Source organism: Carcharodon carcharias, chromosome 9, assembly GCF_017639515.1.
Source record: "Carcharodon carcharias isolate sCarCar2 chromosome 9, sCarCar2.pri, whole genome shotgun sequence".
Classification (NCBI taxonomy): Eukaryota; Metazoa; Chordata; class Chondrichthyes; order Lamniformes; family Lamnidae; genus Carcharodon; species Carcharodon carcharias.
In genome coordinates this window covers 146693783-146717485 of record NC_054475.1, presented here as the reverse complement: position 1 = coordinate 146717485, position 23703 = coordinate 146693783, and the positions used below count along the sequence as shown (strand labels likewise).

The 23703-nt window shown below is 44.7% G+C and overlaps 1 protein-coding gene across 1 annotated transcript in view; it reads right to left on the bottom strand.

Moving 5' to 3' along the window:
- Positions 1-8481: 8481 nt before the first annotated feature.
- The window catches only part of LOC121281878 (retinal guanylyl cyclase 2-like), a 76681-nt gene continuing 61459 nt past the window's right edge, over positions 8482-23703 (bottom strand). The window contains exons 14-19 of the mRNA XM_041194980.1: positions 21271-21445; positions 18989-19087; positions 15203-15297; positions 15002-15087; positions 14814-14897; positions 8482-8798 (exon numbers count right to left, since the gene is read on the bottom strand). Of these exons, the coding sequence (XP_041050914.1) occupies positions 14822-14897; positions 15002-15087; positions 15203-15297; positions 18989-19087; positions 21271-21445 (531 nt within the window). The 3' untranslated portion in view covers positions 8482-8798; positions 14814-14821. The remainder of the gene's footprint in view (positions 8799-14813; positions 14898-15001; positions 15088-15202; positions 15298-18988; positions 19088-21270; positions 21446-23703) is intronic.

Genomic DNA, 23703 nt, shown 5'->3' with positions numbered 1-23703 from the left:
AATCTATGTCCCTTGGTTCTAGAATTCTCCACCAAGGGAAACAATTTTATCCTGTCCACTCTATCTATTCCCCTCATAATTTTGTACACCTCAATCAAGTCACCTGTCTCCTTCTGAACTTGCCGCATTCCATTTTCTCAGGTCCAACCCTGAATTTGTTATCAAACCTGCCGACAAGGGTGGTGCTTTTGTTGACTGGCGCACTGACCTCTACCTCACAGAGGCTGAGCGTCAACTCTCAGATACTTTCCTCCTACCTCCCCCTGGGTCATGACCCTACCACCGATCATCAAGCCATTGTTTCCAGGACTGTCACTCACCTCAAGTCCTCTGGAGATCTTCCCTCCACAGCTTCCAACCTCAGTCCCCAAACCCTGGACAGCCCGCTTCTACCTCCTTCCCAAAATCCACAAATAGGACTGTCCTGGTGGAACAATCCTGTCGGCCTGTTCCTGCCCCATGGAACTCATTTCTCCCTATCTTGACTCCATTCTCTCTCCCTTTGCCCAGTCTCTTCCCACCTACATCTGCAATTTCTCTCACGCCCTACATCATATCAACAATTTCCAGTTCCCTGGTCCTAACCGCCTCCTCTTCACCAAGGACGCCCAATCCCTCTACACCTCCATCCCCCACCAGGATGGTCTGAGGGCTCTTAGCTTCTTCCTCGAACAGAGGCCTGAACAATCCACATCCACCACCACTCTCCTCCGTCTGGCTGAACTTGTTCTCACACTGAACAATTTCTCCTTTAACTCCTCTCACTTCCTCCAAATAAAAGGTGTGGCTATGGGTACCCACATGGGCCCCAGTTATGCATGTCTCTTTATGGGGTATGTGGAACATTCCTACTCAGACCCCCCTGCACAACTCTTTCTCCGGTACATCAATGACTGTTTCGGTGCCGCTTCATGCTCTCGTCTGGACCTGGATAAATTTATCAATTTTGCTTCCAATTTCCACCCCTCCATCACCTTCACACGGTCCATCTCCAACACTTCCCTTCTCTTCCTTGACCTCTCTGTCTCAATTTCTGGTGATAGACTGTGCACCAATATTCATTACAAGCCCACTGACTCCCACAGCTACCTTGATTACAGCTCCTCACACCCTGCTTCCTCCCATCCCATTCTCTCAATTCCTTCGCCTCTGTCGCATCTGTTCTGATGATGCCACTTTCCAAAATGGCACTTCCTTCCCGCCCACTGTGGTTGACAGGGCCCTCAACTGTGTCCGTCCCATCTCCCGCACCTCTGCCCCCACACCTTCCTCTCCATTCCAGAACCGTGATAGGGTCCCCCTAGTCCTCACTTTTCACCTCACCAGCCTCCGCATTCAAAGGATCATCTTCCACCATTTCCGCCAACGTCAGCATGATGCCACCACCAAACACATCTGCCCTTCACCACTCCTGTTGGCATTCCATAGGGAGCGTTCCCTCCGGGACATATGGTCCACTCTTCCATCACCCCTAACACTTCATTCCCCTCCTACAGCACCTACCCATGCAAGCACAGAAGGTGCAACACCTGCCCCTTTGCCTCTTCCCTTCTCACCGTCCAAGGGCCCAAAGATTCCTTTCAGGTGAACCAATGCTTCACTTGCACCTCCTTCAATTTAGTCTACTGTATTCGCTGCTCCCAATGCGGTCTCCTCTATATTGGAGAGACCAAACGCAGACTGGGTGACCACTTTGCGGAACGCCCTTCGGTCTGTTTGCAAGCGTGACCCAGACCTTCCTGTCGCTTGCCATTTCAACACCCCATCCTGCTCTCATGTCCACATGTCCGTCTTTGGCCTGCTGCAATGTTCCAGTGAAGCCCAATGCAAACTGAAGGAACAGCACCTCATCTTCTGATTGGCACTTTACAACCTTCCGGACTTAACAGTGAGTTCAGCAACTTCAGACCATAAACTCTCTCCTTGATCCTCACCCCTTTTTTCAATATTCATTTTTATTTTTATCCACTTATTTTTATTTTCATTTTTATTCATTGTTTTATCCCCGTAATTTATCCTATTTTCAATCTTTTTTCCCACCACCATCCCCTGCCCCACCCCACCCCCACTAGGGCCATCTGTCACTTGTTCATGTTGCTCTTTCCAGAGTGCTTAGCCTTGTCCTGCTATTACCACATTCTGCTTTCTGACCTTAATGCCACCATCAGCACCTCCTTTAGCCAGTACCACTACCACTAACAGTCCCTTAGTCCTTTTGTTCATGACAGCTTTGTCAATCTCCCCTTTGCCTCCACCTATTGCTGGCCTTCTTTCCAGCTTCACTTGCTCCACCCCCCTTAAACAGTATAAATTTAATCACTTTTTTACTTCTCTTTATCTCTGAAGAAGAGTCATACATACTTGAAACATTCTCTGTCTTTCTCTCAACAGATGCTGTTAGACCTGTTGAGTTTTTCCAGCATTTTCCGTTTTTGTTTCAGAGTTCCAGCATCCACACTATTTTACTTTTACAATTTTGTAAATCGCCTAAGTCAATGAGACAGCAGACCTTAACAAATCCAAACCTGAAGATTGCAAATCTGTCATTTTACAAAGGGTTCAATCATAATTTTGGTTAGCTTCGAGCATATCATTCATTATTTAATGCATCTGCAAGACATATGATTAACATACTATTGAAGAATTCTGGGCTCTTTTGATATGGGCCCTTTGGATCTTGGATATAAACCTTAAGGAAGGTTAAGTGAGGTCTATCGAGCAAAAACATCAGTGACACTTACCTGGTAACCATGAGATGGAATGGACTTGAAACTCCAGATTAACAACATGGTAAAACAGTTAAATGTGTTAAAGCAAAGGAAGCCAAGGAGGGAATAGCTCACATACAATGCAATTGGAACAAAATTACAGGGAGGCAAGTTGGGAAGCAATGTCCTACTGACAGCATTAAGTAACCTCCAAGATCTGCTGGCAAAATTACAAACTATTCATGTGTATTTTTCATTTAATTTGTAATTTTCCTTTCAGCCTCAAAAGCTGCTACAACCACACCAGCCGAATGACAATTTGAGTTTTCAATTGTAGCTGCTGTGTCAAGTAAAGAGGTAGTCCAATCCTGACCTGTCCACCCAAGTGCTGGAGTCACTTGAAGGAACAGTGTGCACATTCAAGAAGAGCCGCAGTGGACAACAATGCTGCTCTACTGAGAGCATGAATCCAGAAATTCCAATGGAGGAAATTCAAACCATCTTCACACTGATACTGAAGCATAAACATGGGCAATGAAGATACCACGTCCAAACATGGATGCATGCGCATCTCTGCATTTAATGGTGAAACATTTAATTTTCATTTTGTATTATGAATCAACTACATATTCTTTTATCTGAATATACATCAATACAGGTACTTAATACATTAACAGGGTTCACAAAGAGGTTATTGGAACACTCAGGGCTTCACAAGGAACTGTGTATGTGTCCTGGAGGCCATCATTTATTTAAATGTTAGTGCTTTGGCTGAGACACTGATGTTCATGTATAATGACACTCTGTAGATTAGGAGAGGAGGCTCAGGTAAGCTGCCATGCTTTGTGAACTTTCAGACTTCTTCTGCTAACCGAGGATGCAGAGGTGTGTGCACATAAGAAAAGCTGTTTGATGATAGAGGATGGAGTTGCTGTGCTGAGGCAGGTTCAAACTGATGGCTCAGGCAATGCTATCAACACCTACAGTAAAACTACCTATAAATTTTTAAAACTCAGAAGGCAGAAAAACTATTTTATTTCTTTGTGGTAGAGAAAATCAAATACGATAAATTATATAAACTATTTAAAAGAAACATTTGTACATGAATTGTGTTATATTAAAGTTACTGATATGAGGCAATTCTTTGAAGTGTATTTCTCACACAAATGCTATAAAAAGCAGGTAGAAAACAGTTCATGTCAAGCTCAGATTGGCTTCAAGCTTCATTGCACTTTTTTCTAAAGAAGTTGTGATGAAATATTGTGAAATTAATAATGGCCATCAAGGCAATATCATTTACACATTAATTTAAAATACTTCCTCATGCAGACTGTTACTGTCCTTTGATAATTGGGTATATAGTATAAGTGGAAATAACAAAGGTGAGCATTCAGAAAGGGAAGGGAAATTGGTTTGGTCCTAAACTATTAACTGATAGCTTTAAAACTGTTATGTATAATTACCTGTACTAGATCATGTGTAATCTCAAATGAAGTTAGGTTAGAGCCCAGACCCTCACTGCTGAAATTCATTTTCTATTTTAAGTATATATATCTGTCCATATATCATGCACTGATTTGATATTATTTACAGTTAAATAGAAAACCTTAGGACAATTTGCAGAGTATAGGAGCTTCTCTGTCGAGGAGCTGGAAGATGCAAAGTAAAGCTGCTGCAGCACAATCACTGGCAGAGGGGGTAATGACAGAATAGTTTGTCAGGTTTGTAAACAGGATGCACAATGGGTTGGGTGACTTGGTGTTATCAATCAGCTTTGTGGGAACAATCAACACACACTGAAGTAAGGTTCCTTGGCTAGCCCTCTGGTATCTTACCTGAGTGTCTATTCAATCTATGTGAACCCAACCATGTTGATCACCATGTTACTTAGGTGGTTTCCATTATAAATGTCAACATTGAGATTTATAATGGAAATAAAGAACATCTAGACAGAATATTTTTCAATATATTATATAGAATGAATATTTCATATCTATATAAGGAACATTTATTCTATATATATATATATATATACACACATGCATATAGACATAGTTTAAAGTCATCAATAGACTGCGAAATACATGAAGACTTCACATTTTATTTACTTACTGTTGGTTTTTGATGTCAGTAACACAGTAACATAACTGAAAAATTGTCATCTAGGCTGAGTAGCATGATACAGAACACCAGTTGTAATTTATGAGGATGCAATGCACAATGTGGCAATAAACTGGTCAGCAGTAGGAGGGACAGGTTTGAAGGGCTAAATTGCCACTTCCTGGAGAAATAATGGTCTGCAAAGCAAGTATCTGGCCATATTTCCTGTCATAAATCTAGTGGGAGAACAATGAAACCCATAAACTGGTAGAACAATTGGTTGTTATCATCTGGAATAGGCAGTCTGAAAAGATGGTGGGAACAGATTCAATGTAATATTCAAAAGAGAATTAGACAAGTTCTTGAAGGGAAAACATCATAGGGTTATAGGGAAAGAGCAGAGGTATGAGACTAACTGAATATCTCTACCAAATTGCAGGCATAAACAATGGGCTGAATGGCCTTCTTATGAGTTGCATCATTCTACGATTCTAACCCAGCAGAAGTTCAGGGTTATATATTTATGGTTGACTTGGATTCCCTGTCCTCATTGTTACAGGATATATTGTTGCTGTATTACTAAGCATTCAGGCAGATTCAGTTCCTGGTTCATTGTAGTAGAGTTTACTTTGAAACCCATCTCATTGTATTGGGTGTGATAAGAGTGTTTAGACGCTACATTGCACACTGTTGCAGTCTTGGTTTTATAAATGTAATGTTTGTATGTGTGTGTGTGAATTGCCCTGTATTATTGAATAGCCTGCCTTCTTACACTCCCTATCTAGACTTTCATGTGAATATTGGCCACCTGAATGAGGTACCTGAAAATTAGAAAGCACATCAGCATGGTTGGGTTCACATAGAGTGAATAGACACTCAGGTAAGATACCAAAGGGCTAGTCAAGAAACCTTACTGCAGTACGTGTCGGTTGTTCCCACAAAGCTGATTGATAACAACAAGTCACCCAACCCATTGTGCATCCTGTTTACAAACCTGACAAACTATTCTGCCACCTCACGATGGCCCTTTGATGAAATTGCTAAGAAATACTTTTCCCTTTAGCAATGTATGATTAAATGTTGTCATTTTGATTTCCTAAACCTTAACACGGTAGAAAACTATTAAATGAGTAATGTTTTAACAGATGGGAGCACCTGGGTACATTAAAAAAACATGTACATAAAAGGATGGCAGATGGCTAGTGGAGAGGTAGAAGGATTAATCTAACAAAGTGATTCTGATGTCATTATAGACTGTGAGTGAAACACAACAGAATTTTATTAGAGCAATCAAGATCTTAAAATGGATATGTGCGTGTATTATTTACATTATCAGATCTGACTAAAGCAAAACTGAGCCACACAGGTCTACAAAGATTGGGGATCAATGCCCGGTATGTGATGATTTGACAGATCTTAACTGGAACTAGCAGGGTAATATACATAACCAGAAATTTAAACAGAAAATGCTGGAAACTTCAGCAGAGCAAGCAACACCTGGAGAATGAGAAACTGAGTCAATGTCACAGCTCGATGACTTTGTCAAAACTGGAAACTGTTAAAGGTGTAACACGATTTAAGCAAGAGACAGGGAAATGATGGGGGAGGGGCTGTGGGGTGAAACAAAAGGGAATGTGTGTGATAGGGTGCAAGGCAGGAGAGATTGAAAATGACAAAAGGGATGATGGTGAAAGTTGGTTTTAGTATATTTGTGTTAAGGAGGTGGGATTAGAAATAAAACATTATTCAGGGCTCTAGTTCCTAATGGCTATAAAATTACCCTATTGGATAGTACTGGTTGGCAAAGGGGAGGATCAGAGAAGCTGTGATGACCTGAGAATCCAATGGCCTGCTGACAGTCATTGCGAGGCTGGCATGTGAGCAAGGTAGTGGAGAGTGGAAGTCACCCAGTGACCTATATCCCAGTGAGTCAGTAACTTGAAAGCATGGGCAGAGTGGAAGGGTGAAAGGTTTGTGGAGAATGGAACTAATGCTTATAATTGATGTTTTTTTTAAAGGAACTATTATGTACCTTACAGATGAAACATAGTAGAGGTAACAGTGGGTATAATACCTGAAGAAGTGCAATGCCACAGGTGGTGGTGTAGTGATAATGCCACTGGACTAGTAATCCAGGGGCCCAGGTTAATGCTCAGGGAAAATGGGTGCAAATCCCACCATGGAAGCTGGTGGAATTTATATTCAATTAATAAACCTGGAATATAAAGTTAGTCCCAGTAATGATGACCATGACAATTATTATAAAAACCCATCTGGTTCACTAATATACTTTTAGGGAAGGATATTTACCATCCTTACCCAGTCTGGCCTATATGTGACTCCTGATCCACAGCAATGTTCTCTGAAATGGCCTAGCAAGCTGCTTAGTTCAAGGACATCAATTAGATACGGGCCACAAATGCTGGCCTTGTTAGCGAGGCCCATATCCCATGAAAGAATAAAGAAAAAAATCCCACAAAATACCACATACATTTAACATCTACACTGTAATGCAACATTTTTCTGGCTGTAGATGCCAGGGCAATATAAGTCATGGCATTTTAATTTTAAGTCGCATCATGTAACCTGAATCGTTACAGAAAGTTCTCTTCAATATATACTGGAGGAAGATTTCCCTTCTGTTTGCTATTCATAGTGGAATGGTATAGATGAGTATGAATAGGATGCTACCAATAGCAATTAAAGAAAACCTTCCTTCCATAGTTATAAAATGAGAACATAAGCATATCTGACAATCTTTCATTATATTTGTGTAGTTTTGTATATATTTAGGGGTTGATGCACTAATATAGTTTAGGATGTTTTTTTTTTCAGAGGTAAATGCCACTTCTAATGAAGTACAGTGCAACGGCCTTGAGAAAAGCAACATTTTATTTTAGTTGGTGTTTGAACAACTTCCTAACAGATAAAGCTTGACCCCATGTGTTGAAAGTAGTCTTAGGTCTTCTGAAGTCTTGAGAACCAAGCTCAAATGTCTCTGCCATATGTTTGCTATTTTCTCATTTTTTTCATGGGGTAAGATCAAAAGCCCTTTACTCCAGCAATATTCAGCAACTAAGGGCAGAATTTTCTGCCTGTCGGGCAGGCGGGCTCGATCCAATCTCCGGCAGGCGGGGAACCGATCCCTACTGGAGAAGCAGGGTCTGCCACCATTTTATGTGGGTGGGCCAATTAAGGCCCGCCCAGCGTGACATCCGGCGGGAAGCGCTGTGCGCTCCCCGTGCGGGTGGAGGGCGGGGGGTGGGGTGGGGATGAGATTCACAAAAGAGCACACATCTCCCTGAGGCTAAGTGCTGCCTCAGGGAGATCGCTGCTACTTTAAAAAATATTAAAAATAGAAAAAAAAAATTCTTAACGTGTCCCCCTCACACATGAGATAGGATATGTTCATAATTTACATAATAAGTTTATTAAACTTTTTAAATCCCCGCATGAAACCTCATCCCGCCGGTGGATGAGGTTTCTCTATTGCCCGCCGGGGCTCCTGGCCTGCCCGCCAACCTTAAGGTTGGACGGGCAGGTCCTTTAATTGTATAATTGATCCTGTCAATGGCCTCAATTGGCCATTGACAGGTCGACGGGCCCGCAGCTGATTTTGCTGCGCCCCCACCTTCCTGAAAATTTAAGCATTGACGAGCGGACCACGCCCCCCTGCTTGCCGACGGCAAAATTCTGTCCTAAGTTTCTAAATGTCACTGATATGGTGGATGAGCATCAACTTGAGTTATAAATTTTCCTCCAAGATTACTTTTAATAATCTACCTCTGGTTTATCTGCTGCAATGGTCCTAATGCCACTAAGAATAACCTTTTGCAATGTCCTTGTTAATCAGATGATAGCCTCTTAATCAGTGGATGAGGATTAAGGTTGCCATCTGTGATGCTATCATTGTCTCCCTTGCTGTGGGAGCTGTGCTGCCACATGATTGTCTTCCCCATGAATGGATCTTTGTCCTTTGGGTTGTCAATGCTGCAAGTAAAAGTAAAAACATGGGTTAACAGTGAAATTTACAGTCTACTACTATTCCTTCAACCAATGTTCTGTTCTAACTGGTTCTATTTGCCTTCTAAAGTTTGGCATCTGACTTTTCCCAAGAATGCTGAGAGCCTTGCAGTTTGTTCTGCGTGCTTAATGTATACCGAAACAATAGTAAGAAGGAACTCGCATCCTTTTGCAACCTCAGGATGTTCCAGTTGCTTTACAATCAGCGAAGCACTTTTTCAGTGTTGTGGTGTAGAAAGTATGCAAGCCAATTTATGCACAGCAAGATCCCCCAAAAAAAGAAATGACATAAAACATAAAATCTGTTTTAGGTTTTGGCTGAGGAAAAAGCTTTGGCCAGAACATGGGAGAACTCTCTTCTCTTCGAAGAGTGGCATGGGAACTTCTACATTCGCCTGATAGGACAAATGGGGTATCTATTCATCATCTCATCTGAACGATAACACCTCAACTGTGCAGTACTCCCTCAGCACTGCACTGAAGTGTCACTTGGGACTATGTGTTCAAATTTCTAGATTGGGACTTGAATCCTATATCTTCTTATTCAGGTGCAAGGGCCACAGTGTATGGGAGCATTGCATAAAAATGCTATGAGGTAGAAACTGGACCTCACAATAAGTGTTTTATGAGCGTAAACCAGGCACAATGCAGGTTCAATTTGGGGAGCAACATCCTGTGCCCAATTTACAATGATACTATTCACAAAGTTTATTTCAGGTGGGCAACTGGTCAGTGGGTGATAAAACAAACAGTCTGGACTACAAATTGTAAAATAGATTGGGACACAAATTGATAAAACAAATTGGGAGACAAATTGATAAAATAGTCTGGGCCACAAATTAAATACAAAGGGGCTTGAGTTCTTCCTGCCCCTGCAGCCCACCCCATCTACCTAAAACTCACAGCGGAATTTTCCCTGAATTGCACTAAGTGCGGAGGCGGGCATGAAAAAAGATATTTTTCTCATTGGCTATAATGGTGGGTTTTTGTGCTGTATCATCTGCTTCCTGGCGTGTCCTAGCTCATTAATAATGCATGCACGGGAAACACACCAGATCGTTGGCAGGCAGGCTCGGATTTGCCCGCCATGCCACGACCTCAGCACTTCCTCGCTCCGGGCACCATATTTGAAGCGCACCAGTGCGCAGCCGACTTCGTCTCTTCAGACCAGAGGATTTCTCCAGGCGACAGATGGCCCCGAAAGCAAAGAAGACAGCAGCTCCTAAATTTAATGACGACTCTCTGGGGCGCCTGTTGGATGGAATCTTCCAGCCCCACTTTGGATGAAGATCAGCTACCAAACTGACTAACCCAGCATGAGAGGAGGTGGCGGCAGTGGTGAGCACCAATGGCCTCCAAAGAGGACAGCCACCCAGTGCCACAAGAGGATGAATGATCTCCTCCATTCTGCTAGGGTAAGTCAATCTTCTCAACACACTCAACTCTCACACACACACACACACACACACACACACACACACACACACACACACACACACACACACACACACACACACACACACTCATCCACAGTGTTTGCACTCACTGCCAGCACAAGGGACATCATCACTCACTCTCTCACAAACATCCCCATCTCCCCTGCCCATCATGTCCTCATGCCATCCATGGCATCATTCACACTCCACACATGCTAGGCATCCTTCTCATCTGGCCTGACAGGTACCTTGCTTACCCTCGCTCCATCTGTCTCCATGCAGGATAAGCTAGCCCACAAAAACAGGGAGACGTCCCAGACTGGGGGAGGCATGCCCAAGCCGAAGGTCCTCCCAGCCTTTGAAAGTAGAGCCATCCAGCTGGCTGGTGAGGATCTGGACCGTTCCTAGTGCAGACAGTGAGATCAGTGGCACTCAACCAAGTGAGGATCCTGCACTGCAACATCCGTCAGACAACCAGACTGTGAGTGATGTCCCCTGTTTCACCGTCCCCTGCCGTGCACTAATTGTCTCTCTTTTTTCTCACAGGCACATCCAGGAAGCAGCCAAGGGCAGCCCCAAGTCAGGTCATCGACTCCAGCCCCGAGGACACCTCGGAAGAGGAATCTGTAGACAGACCAATGGAAGACCCATCACAGCGCTCACCACACCCTCCACCCCAGCGCAGAAACACACACATTGGAAAGACCTAATCCTAGATTAGCCTCGGGGTCACAATCTGGTGTGCACACTGCACTGTCTGATCCACAGCAGACAGAAGCAAGGAAATCCAAGGATGCTGGCAGTCGGAGGACAGTTGGAGGCCAGGAATCTGCTGAGTCTGAGTCAGATGACAAGAATCTGGACTCGGCTCTACCTCAGTTGCTTGAGCTGCAAAGCCAAGCTCTGGGAGGAGTCAGCAAGGGGCCCTCCAGCACCCATAGGGAGGAGGGTAAACAGGTGCACACCCCGGGGCCATCCACCTAGGTGACTCCAGGAGTGTCCATCCGATCTGATTCTCCTCTTCCTGTGACCCCCGTATTTCCAGCTCCGCAGCCCAAGGAGTGTGCCACTGCCACACCGCAGTAGCCCAAAAGCTGAACAGGGCCCTCCAGGTCTCGCTCCTGCAGAGGACACGCGCCAAGGTCATCACAGGGTGTAGCAGTTAACAGGCTGCCTCCACCTCTGTTGTGGATGTGGGGAGAGCACCAAGACGTAGCAGCAGGGTTAGGAAGGTTCAGAAGATGTAGTTGTACAGCCTGGGCATGGGTGTTAATCACTTGTACATAATGTTCACTGTTGTAAACAAACTCCCAAAGATGTCTCCCTGCCTATGGCTCCTTGTTCTGATGAGCAGTGTTCGTGTCACTCAGATGCGAAACCATGGTTCCTGCACAAGCTAAAGGCAGGTGTCTCAGTCCAGGGCCTCTTCCCTGTGCTGTGTGTAAGAGTAAGTGATTGTCCGGCTTCAGAGTCACTCGACATTTCAGTGAAGCCTGCACCTCGACAGTGCTGGTCAATGCTGCCAGGATGTTTTGGGCAGGCAGCACAGAGTTCTGTGATTTTCTGTGTGCTGTCAGCACTTTTGAGGTGTGGCTGGCCCCCTATCTCTTCAGCATCTGTGTCTGGTGACAGTGTGGTCCTGAAGGGGTCAGGTGATAAAGGCTGTCAAAGGATCAGGTGGTGTTAAAGTATCACGGCTGCGTCTCCACGATATGACCCTGATCACAGAGTGCAGTGAGCTGCCCTCGGCCAGACAGGAGTCAGACATTCAGATGCAATATGAGATCTATGGATTGTCCGCACTGCATGTCGCCATCATCCTCTTGGAATCTTGTGACTATTAGGGCCCCCGCTGCGTCTCCATGACATGAGCCTGGTCACAGAGGGTATGTGTGCTGCCATCAGCCAGACAGGTATCAGACATTCACAGATACAATGTGAGGGGGTCAGGAGTGTCCTCACTGTATGTTGTCATTATCCTCCACGAATCTTGTGGCTATCAGGGCCTCATGAGCATGCCTACTTCAACTGGCCACTGCGATGGCCTCAAAGCCAGCATCCTTGCCATCCAAGGCCTCATCTGTTTAGATGGCCTCCTCATCGAAGGAGATGTGTAGCTGTTCCATCTCCTCCTCAGCCAGGCCTTCCTGCCGTTGCAGCACCAGGTTGTGTTGCGCACTCTGGGGACTGTACTGCAGGGCTCCACCAAACCTGCCGAGGCACCGGAACCTCATTTTTAAGATGCCAATCGTGTGCTCCACCAAAGTCCGAGTTGTGGCATGAGCATCGTTGTACCGTCGCTCAACTGCAGTTTGAAGCCGCCACACGGGCACCTTCAGCCACGTCCTCTGTGGGTAGCATTTGTACCCAAGAAGCCAACCCTGCAGCCTATGTGGGCCCTGGAAGATTTCAGGGATCTGAGACCTGCTGAGATGTCGGAATCATCGATGCTCCCTGAGAATCTTGTGCAAAACTGTAGGATGTTTGTGGTTGTCGCACAGTAGCTGAACATTCAATGAGTGGAAGCCCTTGTGGTTCACATACTAGACTACTTGTTGCCACAGAGACCTAAGATCCACATGCGTGCAGTTGATGGCACCCTGCACCTGTGGAAAACCAAAGATTGCCGGAAATCCTTGCTTCCTGGCTTCCCAGTCAAAACGCACCGAATTCTGTGCCTTCGCAAAGATGACGTCCGTGACCTCCTGGATGCACTTGTGGGTGGAGGCTTGAGAGATCCCACAGGTTACCTGTGGAGTACTGGAAGGAGCCACTGGCGTAAAAATTGAGCGTCGCAGTCACTTTCACTGCCACTGGCAGTGGATGCCCACCAAGTCCCCATGGCACCAAATCCTGCAGAAGGTGGCATATATGAGTTACCAGTTCCCTAGACATGTGCAGTCTTCAGTGACACCGGTTCTTACTCATCTGTAGAAATGACAGGCGCTGTCTATCGACCCTGGGTCTAGCAAGGTGCCTACGAGCAATGGTTCTCTGTGGATCTGCAGCTATGTCCGGAGGAGGCCCTGCCACCCCTTCATCTTGCTCCTACCTTTGTTGATCCAGGCACCTATGTTACAATCTTCTTCTCTACTCCCTGTGAGCCATGAGGCATACCGCTAGATCACCAGTCTCCATGATCCTGATGTTCTCCTCTTGCAGTATCAGACAGACACGAGGGTTAGCATATGTATCCTAAGGCCTTCTCTTGGTTAAGTCTCTGGCTCTGGCTGCATCAAAACCCCTTCGTGCATGCTGGAGAGTGCTGGCCACCACATGGATGGCTGGAGATTAGTGCGCTGCATGGCTCCTTGAAACCCTATCCACCTCTGCCCCACTCCACCTGGCCGATTGGTGGCAGCTTCACTCATTGGACTCCATGCCGTGCTCTCAGCTCAGGCACAGGCATTCTCCTAACCCACTCTGCAAGGCTGTGCTGTTAGCTTGGACCATGGGGGACACTGGTCCAAACCTGAATAAATACATTGCAAGTGGGTTTGAGCATCTCCATCAGTGACTGTTCCATGCCCACCTTTCGCAAGGAGACCCTACAACTTGCCCAGTTATCCAATTGTTCCACAGCCCCCTAAAATTCACATTAATTTGCAGTCTGCACCCAAGGGGTGAAAAGTTCTGGAACATTTGCTGGCACATTCATGCTTTTGTATTGCTTGAGTGGGCAGAAAAGCTTCAGAGGCCCAACCCCAGGCATGTCAATGGAGTTGAACGGTCTCAACTACGGAAGAATGCTCACTTTTGACAAGATTTTCCAAGTGCGTGGCCGCTTCCCTCACCCTCTCCCCACTCTCCCCCACCCTAGCATGTGCTTGTGTACTTCCATCAGCCTGTGCTGCCTCGCACCCCCGCCTGCACTGGAGCCCTTGCCCAGGCACCGCACTGAAAGCTAGCCGGGATAATGCGACTTGCTAAATGCGAAGCCCCTCTTCCCTGACGTCCTACGGGCGATCATCGTGAGCACTGCACAAGGTTGTGTGCACTCACCTCCGAGTTCCCCTTGAGGTTCAGCTCGCCAGGTGCACACCTTTTAAAGACAGTTGTGAATCATGCCATTCTGAAGTCGCACTGAATTAAAATTTAACGTGGGAGGGGATGATTCCGGTGTGCGGGCACAATAATGAGATGTAAATGCAGTAAAATTAAGTTCCCGACGTTGGACAGCGGGAACGTGGCCCGTCACTGATGGGTGGTGGGGGTGGGGGTGGGGTAGGTGGAGGGGACCTGGAGTTACATCGCCGGGAGAAGCGACTCGGGCCATCTTGCGATATTTTCTGCTCACGCCCGCCGCAAACAGGAACGGAAAATTTCAGCTAAGTCTCAACTAAAATGGACCTTCCCTCTGCCCTCACCCACCACCCCCTCCAACCCCATCCCAAATTACAACCAACAGAAAGTGCTTTTGGTGAATGAATAAAAACCATAATAGGAAATTCTTTGTTTTTTTTAAGGTAATCATATTCAAAAATGTTTAAGTAAACAGGAAAGCACAAAGAAATAGAACATTATACATATGGATGCACAGCATTACCTGGACACTTATTTTTGCAGTTTTTGTGCTTTCATTTTTTTGTATCTTGCCATTTCTTCCATTTGCAAACCATGGGTACTTTGTCTGTGGGAGAAAACACAGTGAATGAGAACATTTTTGGATGAGGTGAGGTAGTGTCAGCCACAATTGACAACAATACTTTGTAAAGGTTTGATTACTTTGCTTACCCTGGCTTCAATTCTGGAGGTTTTGGTAATGGCTTGGTAAAACCTTCTTTTCCTACCAGCCAATAGGTCTGCTCAAAGCCTTGGCCCTTTTAAAATAAGGAGGATAACACCATAGCAATTTTATTTTCAGTAGCACTGAATACAAAACTGGGGAAATTCTAACTAATGAGACTACAGCAGGAGAAGTGAACAAGCGCATACCATCAGTTCAGTCCTTTCTCTGGGCTCCACCTTATAACCTTCATTCAGACTTAGAAGAATTTTAACAGTGGTGTGGTTGACATGAATGCGATAAGCTGCAAACAGATTTAAAAAAAAATCAAAATCATGTGACGCTGATTTGCTACATTACAATCAGCTGTGGTACCCTATCACCTACTCTATGCCATCTCACTGGCCAGAACTGCATTCAGCAGACCCATCACATAACATCACACAGGCACCACTGTAAGCCATGTAGGTGGAAGCATGAAATTATAAAATGGGGTTAATAGATTAAGTGACTGGGCAAAACCAGCAAATGGATTTCAATGTAGGCAAATGTGAGGTCAACCTGTTTGGACATATAAAAGAATAGAATAGGGAACTTTCCAAAGCATGAAAAACCAGAAAGGGTGGAGGACCAAAGGGATTTGGGGGTTTAGGTACACTGATCATTAAAGTGTCATGAACAGGTACAAAAAATAATTTTAAAAAAGCTCACGGAACGCTTGCTTTTAGATCTAGAGGGCTAGAGTACAAGGGCTAGGAGTCAAGCTACAGCAAAGCCCTGGTTAGACTACATCTGGAGTATGGTGAGCAGTTAGGCTCAGCACATCTTTAGGAAGGATACGTTGGTCTTGAAGGGAGTGCGGTGCAGATTGACTATACCTGCACTCCAAGGATTAAATAGTGAGGAGAATGTACTCAAGCTGGGCTGTACTTCCTGCAGTTTAGAAAGTTAATGATCCCAGTTTTCAAGATATTAAGAGGAACATATGTAGGTTAGATAGAAAGAGAAACAATTTTCACTGGTTGGGGAGTCTAGGACTAGAGAACATAATCTAAAAATTAGAGCCAAGATTGAATTTAGGAAACATTTCTACATTCAAAGGGTGATAATTAATGGAGGCGACTGGATCACACTGCAGGCTGGGGAGCAGGCAGGAGCCCTGCGTCACCACTTGTAGAGAAGGCCCACTGCACTAAGTACCAATAGAGGTGGGCCTTGCCTTGGATCAAGGGCCCTGGTGGCCACAGGGTGGAGTGGGAAGGTGGGGGGGGGCAATGCGGAAAAAGCACCTGCTATCTATTGCTCAGCTACGCCACCAGGGGCACTGCTGCTGGTACTATACCCACTCGACTCCCAGGATCATCATGGACCCAGGCATAGGTGAATGATGGTGGGAGGGGGTGTCTTAGATTAGGGGTTGCAGGGAAATGAAGAGGGCATAGGCAGAAAAGACAAGGGTGGCTCTCAGCAGCCCCGCACCCAAATGCTGGGTCCCTTGATTGGGCACAGAATGAGAATCTTCCAATCCCCACCCCCACCACCCCCCACCCCTCTCCCAAGTTGCCTGCAAGCAAACATGTGAGGGTTTGCTTTTTGGGTTTCCTGCATAGGGAGTTCCCCAGCCACTGGTGAATACTAGCAGTGACAGGATGAAGCCTGCCCGCCTAAGGGCCTCGATTAGCAGTCAGCCGGGAGACCATCTATGGGTCTTTCTGCCACAGATTTTATCAGGGCAGTGATGGGAAGTTGGAGGGGATCCCACCTGCCGTCCTCCCATCTGATTAAATGCCTCTGCCACCAAACTCTCCATGAAAGGGGGGGGGGGGCGGTGGTTGCGGGGGGGAGGCATTACATTCTGCCCACAGGGTAATAAATGTTTGACACTTTCATCCACAAACAACAATTGATGCTGGATCCATTGTTAATTTTAAATCTGAGACTGATAATTAACCAAAAGTATTAAGGGATGTGGGGTAAAGGTGGGTAAAAGAGTTATGTCACAGACCAGCCATGATCTCACTGAACTAACTCACTAACCTTAGGAGGTTAAATGGGGCTAAATGGAACTCCTGTTTTTACGATCCATTAGTAAACAAGGAAACTTGAAAAGGAATTGTTATTTTGTCCCTTTTTTCTCTCTCTCATGAATGCCGTAACTCATCATGAGGTGCAGCTTCTTGGTTCGATAGCCCTGTAGTGTCTCATCCAATTGGTCTTTGCACTTGTGTGAGTCAGTTAGTGTTGTGAGGCTATTCAACCAACTAAAGCACCACAACCAAGCCCAATTTCTATCCTTATCCAACATCCATTTTCCAGCAGAGGTCACTGGATGATAATCAGGCGCTGGAAATACACAATGATTCTTCCAATTTCTGGCCAAGAGACGGAGACAACATTCGATGCTACCAAGCTGAGATCGATTAACTCAGCAAGTGAAATTTAATGCTCCCCCACCCCCAGAATTGGACTGGGAGGCACCAGAGCTGGACTGGAAGGCAGGGGATGCCCATATAATCAGATGGAAAGGAGGTGGGTGAAGGAAGGGTCAAAGTGGCATTCCCGCCTAGAAACCAGTTGAGGGTCTTGTGGCCTTTTAAGGGCCTTAATCAGCTGCTGCTGGTATTCAATTAGCAGCGGGTGGGGAACATGCCATGTGGGCAAACTGCCAGGTGAACCCTGGCAGGAATGCCAGCAGCCTGGTGTGGTTGGGGGTCATCTCTCCTACTTGGGCAGCCTATGCCCAAAGAAGAGACCTGCCAGAGATGAGGACTGCCTTTAAAATTTACCTCTGACCCTGGGGCCTCCCAGGCTGGCCCCAGTGGTCCTACCTTACCTACCTTCACTCCAGCATCCAGTGATGATCATCAGCCAGGGCCAACTGAAGTATCAGCAGTGGGCACCACTTCTGATGGCGGGCTCTCACAGGCGGGCTACCTACCTTGGCCACAAGGTAAGTGTCAAGCAGGTAAGTGCCCAATTGATGTTAAATTGAGTTGGGGCTCAGAATGGCCACAGTGGCTTTCTAGCCAGTAGATGGGCCCATCACCATGAGCATTAAATTCTCCCAACCTCTGCTGGGGTTTGAGCCTGGGAACTTCTTGTTGCTCACTCACACACCAGGCAGTGTGGTTACACAGTTCAATAATTCAAATGATTTTATATCAGTGAACATATATGCACCCCAGGCAGCCATTTGGCACTTCAGAGCATGAAAGATCATACCTAAAAGGGCAATCTATCTTTAATGAACTCTGCCCACTCTTTGTGTCTGCATCTTCCCGAGGAAGACAACATTGCTTCTTCTCCTTCCCATTGTTTCAGGGGAGAGCAAAAGAAAGCAGTAGAATAAGGAGGAGACAGGCATCGAGCATGGAACAATTCAGATTATAGGGAAAGCAAGACAGATGATTTGAATTACCAGGACAATCACATCTCAGTCCACAAAAGTGTCTAAGATTAACTTCGAGACAGCAGATTCCACCTAGATGAGGGAGCCGCCAGGACATGTTCCACAGTAACATTTGGGATTAAGGTTGTCGGGGAATATTGATAAGATATTACTATTTTATAGGTTATCATATAATCCGGTATGTATCTTGTGTCTAACAAAAGTTTTTAAACAAACTGTGGGGGTGATTGACACTCTGGGGCATGATGACTGTCTTTTCAACCAGCATTAAAACCAGAGATTTGATTTTTGCACAACAGCAACCAACACGCCGGCTTTCACAGTATATAATATCTCTCACACAGAGGCATGAAACTGAAGTCTAATCACATTTATTGGATGTACCTAGAGGCAGTGTGCAATATACAGCACTGCATTTGAACCTACTGTAACAATCTCAAACTTCCCCTTTTATTTGCATCTTACCTGTCCTAACTATGAAATGTCACTGCACAGTAGGGGGTCAAACAGGTGGTTTCTGTACATCCAATATTGCCTGAATTACACTGAATCATTTCTAGTCAATGATCTGAAGTTGGCTACTCACGTTGCCCTGTGGATTCCATGCGTGAGGCTGTAGTGACAGTATCTCCAAATAGACAATACCGTGGCATGGTCAGACCCACAACTCCCGCAACAGATGGTCCTACAAAAGTTAACATATCTTATCTTCTGTAGAAGTGATGAAAGTGAAATATACGATTTGAAGTTGTGATATCAATGAATGGCCATGGAAGTAGACAAGGTCTTGAGAACATATGCCAGTTATCCCCCTCCTTAACAGTAAGCTCTGATTCATCTTCTGGGATCATGCCAGGATATCATCAGCCCTTTGCTACCCCAGCCAGGTTAACTATCTTCATGCACTTAATGGCGAATATTGGCAAACCATTCAATCATGGAGAGTATCACAAGGAATCCAAATGTAATATCTATATGTAATATCCAAATACACACACACGCGTGCGCGCGCACACACACACACACACACATGCATTTTCCAGCAGGGGCTCCTGGATACCAATCAGGAGTGGGAGCTGTGGCTGATTCCCCTCTGCCTCCCTTCCCTCCAGACTAGGAGTAGTGTAGCTAATATTGCTCTCGCAACTACTGCCTTAGTTAAGATGAGTTATCTCAGCCTATAGACCAAGGATCAAAAATTGACCAAGTTCCCCACTTCTAGTTCAATGACAGATGAAGCCTCAGTTCAATGTCTCATTCAAAAGATGGAGGTTTTTCTTATTCATTCAGGGGATGTGGGCATCACTGGTTAGGCCAGCATTTATTGACCATCCCTAATTGCCCTTGAGATGGTAATGGTAAGCTTCCTACTTGAACAGCTGCAGTCCATATGGTGTAGGTACACCCACGGTGCTGTTAGGGAGGGAGTTCCAGGGTTTTGACCAAGCAACAGTGAAGGAATGGTGATATATTTCCAAGTCAGGATGGTGAGTGGCTTGGAGGGAACTTGGAGGAGTCTTTGTAATGTCACTGGAGCTTAGAAAGTACCAACAGGTCTGGCCTCTTCTGCAGGCCAATTCCACACAATCCGCAAGTACAGATCAACTGGAATCTACTAATATAAACCCATACCTAACTTATCCCACATTCTGAAAAAACCTGTCTTCTCGACTGAGGCTCCTGCCAGGAATGACTATAGCTCTTTCAGTGTATAGTATTAGCAAACTAAAAAATCCTCAGTGTATTATGTAGTTTGCGGGAGGCAATGGTGTAGTGGTATTGTCGCTAGACTAGTCATCCAAAGACCCAGGGTAATGCTCTGGGGACCCAGGTTCGAATCCTGCCACAGCAGATGGTGGAATTTGAATTCAATAAAAATCTAGAATTAAAAGTCTAATTGTCGATTGTTGTAAAAATCTATCTGGTTCACTAATGTCCTTTAGGGAAGGAAATCTGCTGTCCTTATCTGACTCCAGACCAACAGCAATGTGGTTGACTCTTAAATGCCCTCTGAACAAGGGCAATTAGGGATGGGCAATAAATGCTACTCTAGCCAGCGATGCCCACATCCCATGAATTAATAAAAAAAGCTATACCATGTAATCATGTATTATGGGACGTATCACAACCACAGGAAATTTACAAAGTTAAATGAAATCCAAAGAATTGCAGCAAGAAATCATTTCTAAAAACAGCATTTGCCACACATTTATTTTGGCCATACACAAAAATACCATGTCACTTATGCTTGACATCGTGTTGAGGAAAATGACAGGGATATGCACTGTCATTCTCCTTTCCAGGTAAAAACACTGTTCCTCCTTCTAAAACGTCAGCTTAACTCAATTACTCCAAATAATAAGGTCAGCATCAGCTGATGTAAATGACCTTCTGCATTGCCATAAAGAGTCAGACTGGATGTCACTATTTTTACGCTTTCATAGAACCACTTGGATTAGAAGGGAGTAAATGTCCTGTGACATAACTGATTTCTTCCTTTACTTTCCTGGAAGTGCTGATACGTACAAGGTTCTTGTTCCACATCAGCTGGCTTCATGTAGTATCTCACTTCACTAGAAGTAAGCAGGACTTAGAAAATTGGGGCATGATTTTGTGGGTCTATCCCCATAATTACGTTTAGTGAGACTCCATCATAAAATTGTCCTCAACATTTCAATTCAAATTGTTAGTGCTTCCTCTTTGCTAATCAGCCTTTCTGTACTTTCAATATTGCTTGCTAATGACTTAGTTATATAAACTGATTACTGCATCTTGCAACACAGGACATGTGAAATACACAAAGCTATCTTACAGTTTTTACTTTAAGTCTTTACCAGACACAACATGATTCAACAGTGAAGGCCTTACCTGAGTGCAGACCTATCCTTATTCTAACCGGCACATCTGGCATATGTCTCATTTTAAAGGTGCCTACTGCACTCAGGATATCGAGAGACATACTTGCAATCTCAGCTGCATGCCTGTTACCATTTCTTGCCGGGAGGCCAGAGACAACCATGTAAGCATCTCCGATTGTCTCCACCTGTGTGCCAAGCGGACACAAACACATTAATATTTTTCAGATTTATCTCTCACACATCCTCCAGTTGTGGTCTTCACAGTGAAATGTTTGCAGGTAAGTGACAAAGTTGAAAGAAAAAAAGACTTGCATTTATATAGCGTTTCTCATGACCTCTGGATGTCTTGAAGCACTTTACAGGCAATTAAATACTTTCTGAAGCAAAGACACTTTTGTAATGTACAAAACACAGCAGCTAATTTGCACTCAGCAAACTCCCACAAACAGCAATGTGATAATGACCAGATTATCTGTTTAATGTGATGTTGATTGAGGGATAAATGTTGGCCAGGTGGGGATAACTTGCCTGTTCTTCGAAATAGTGCCATGAGATCTTTTACATCCACCAGAACAGGTAGCTGGGGCATCGGTTCAATGTCTCATTCGAAAGTCGAACAGACATTTCACTCAACCATTAATAATGCAATTCAATTTCACCTAATTTTCCCAAGTTGATAGGGGACATGTTTGTGCTCCCAAATGTTGCTAAAACTGCTCTGAAAATAGCAACCAGTAAATGGGGTGATTTTTTTTTACCTTTGCAACATTTTGGCTGATGACCTGACTGAGAACAGGTACTAACTGTATTTTACACTCAAAAAAACTCTCCCAACTCCTATCTCTTTCTAAAAGGCTTTCTCCTTGATGATAATGATGTCTGTCTCCGCAGTAGAATTTTTCAAAAGTTTGCTCAGTTTCTTTGCAAGCCACCATTTCTAGCTGAGATCAGCAGTTCTATTATACAAATGAGCCAGCTAAGAAATGGATAAAAAACCATAAAGCCTCTCAATGGGGAGAGGGAGTTTACACATAAGTTAAGGGCCGTCTTCAGGATCTCTACACATGAGAGCATAAGAAAGAACATAAAAGATAGGAGCTGCAGTAGGCCATTTAGCCCTTTGAGCCTCCATTTTTAATTAGAAGCATCCATTGTTGAACTCAAGTTCCTGCACTATTCTTTAACTTCTACACATTATTCCAGGTGGTCTTTCAAGTCAAACAGCTTCCGTGAACTGAAAAAGATAGATTTGAGGAAAATAGCAATTGTTGTTTTTGGTTTTATATGGTTTTGAAATAGCCGAGTTTAAAATAGAAAATGTCCACTCTTTATCAGATATAAAATGGGAGCCAAACACACACGAAAAGAATTCACTTTGCTGGCAAGGGCGACAGGTTTAAGATTGTGAATGTATATTGGAGGCACAATTACTGGAATGCTTCCGTGACTATGATTTGGATTTCGGAAACAGATGGCATTTTGTTGTAGGGTTGCTAAACAAATGGCGATCAATTGGTTGTTATGCTTTAGGATTGATGTCATTGTCACAAGCTAAGAAACCATTATTGCTTTGATGCTATGGATGTCAAGAGCATGGGGACCATGCAACAGAGATTCACTAAGATGGTACTGGGTATAAGAGGCTTTGGATGCAAAAATTGGCTCCACAGTGCCTGTTTCCTCAGCACTACAACCTGATGTGGTCTGCTGCATATTGCACAACCTCACTGTTAATGAGGGCAGAGCCTTTCCCACCAGGTATACAGTGAGTAAATGACGAGGAGGAGGGAGAAAAGGACAAGGAGGAAAAGGAGCAGGATTAAAGGGAGGAGGAGGAGGAAGAGGAAGGGAGGATGCAACCAACACAGCCCTTTTCCAGCTGGACTGTCCATGATCAGGGTCATCTGACTGCACCACCAGTGAACTCAACCCCAATTCCGCATTTAGCTTCAGTTCCTCACTTCTTTTGATTACTGACCCTCACAGAGTCCTCTTGGCCACAATGTTAAAATAAAAGCCACCACAAAACAAACACTCCAAGCCAAAATTAGAAAGCAAACACTACGATATTGGATACAAAAAATCAACCAATTACTCTTGTGCATTCCTTGAGTGGCGTTTTCCAACGTACCTTAGCCTCTAGTGCTCCAAAACAGCGCTATCCCAATGGCTGCAGCATAGCTGATGGAAGGCTGCTAACTAACAATGACAGAAACTGCAGATGGCCTCGCAAGATGCCCTCAATCAACTCAGGCCTTAGAAGGACCAGTTTCAGATGTAATGAAGTAGGCCACTGCTTCTTTGCTAGAAAAATGAATTCCAAGCTCTGCATAAAGCCATGTGCCAAGTTGATGCCAGACACCTACATGTTCCTTGACTATGGCAGCAGACTTTCAGGCAAACCTGCCAATGCATCAAGCATTTATGTGCAAACCCATCAGTC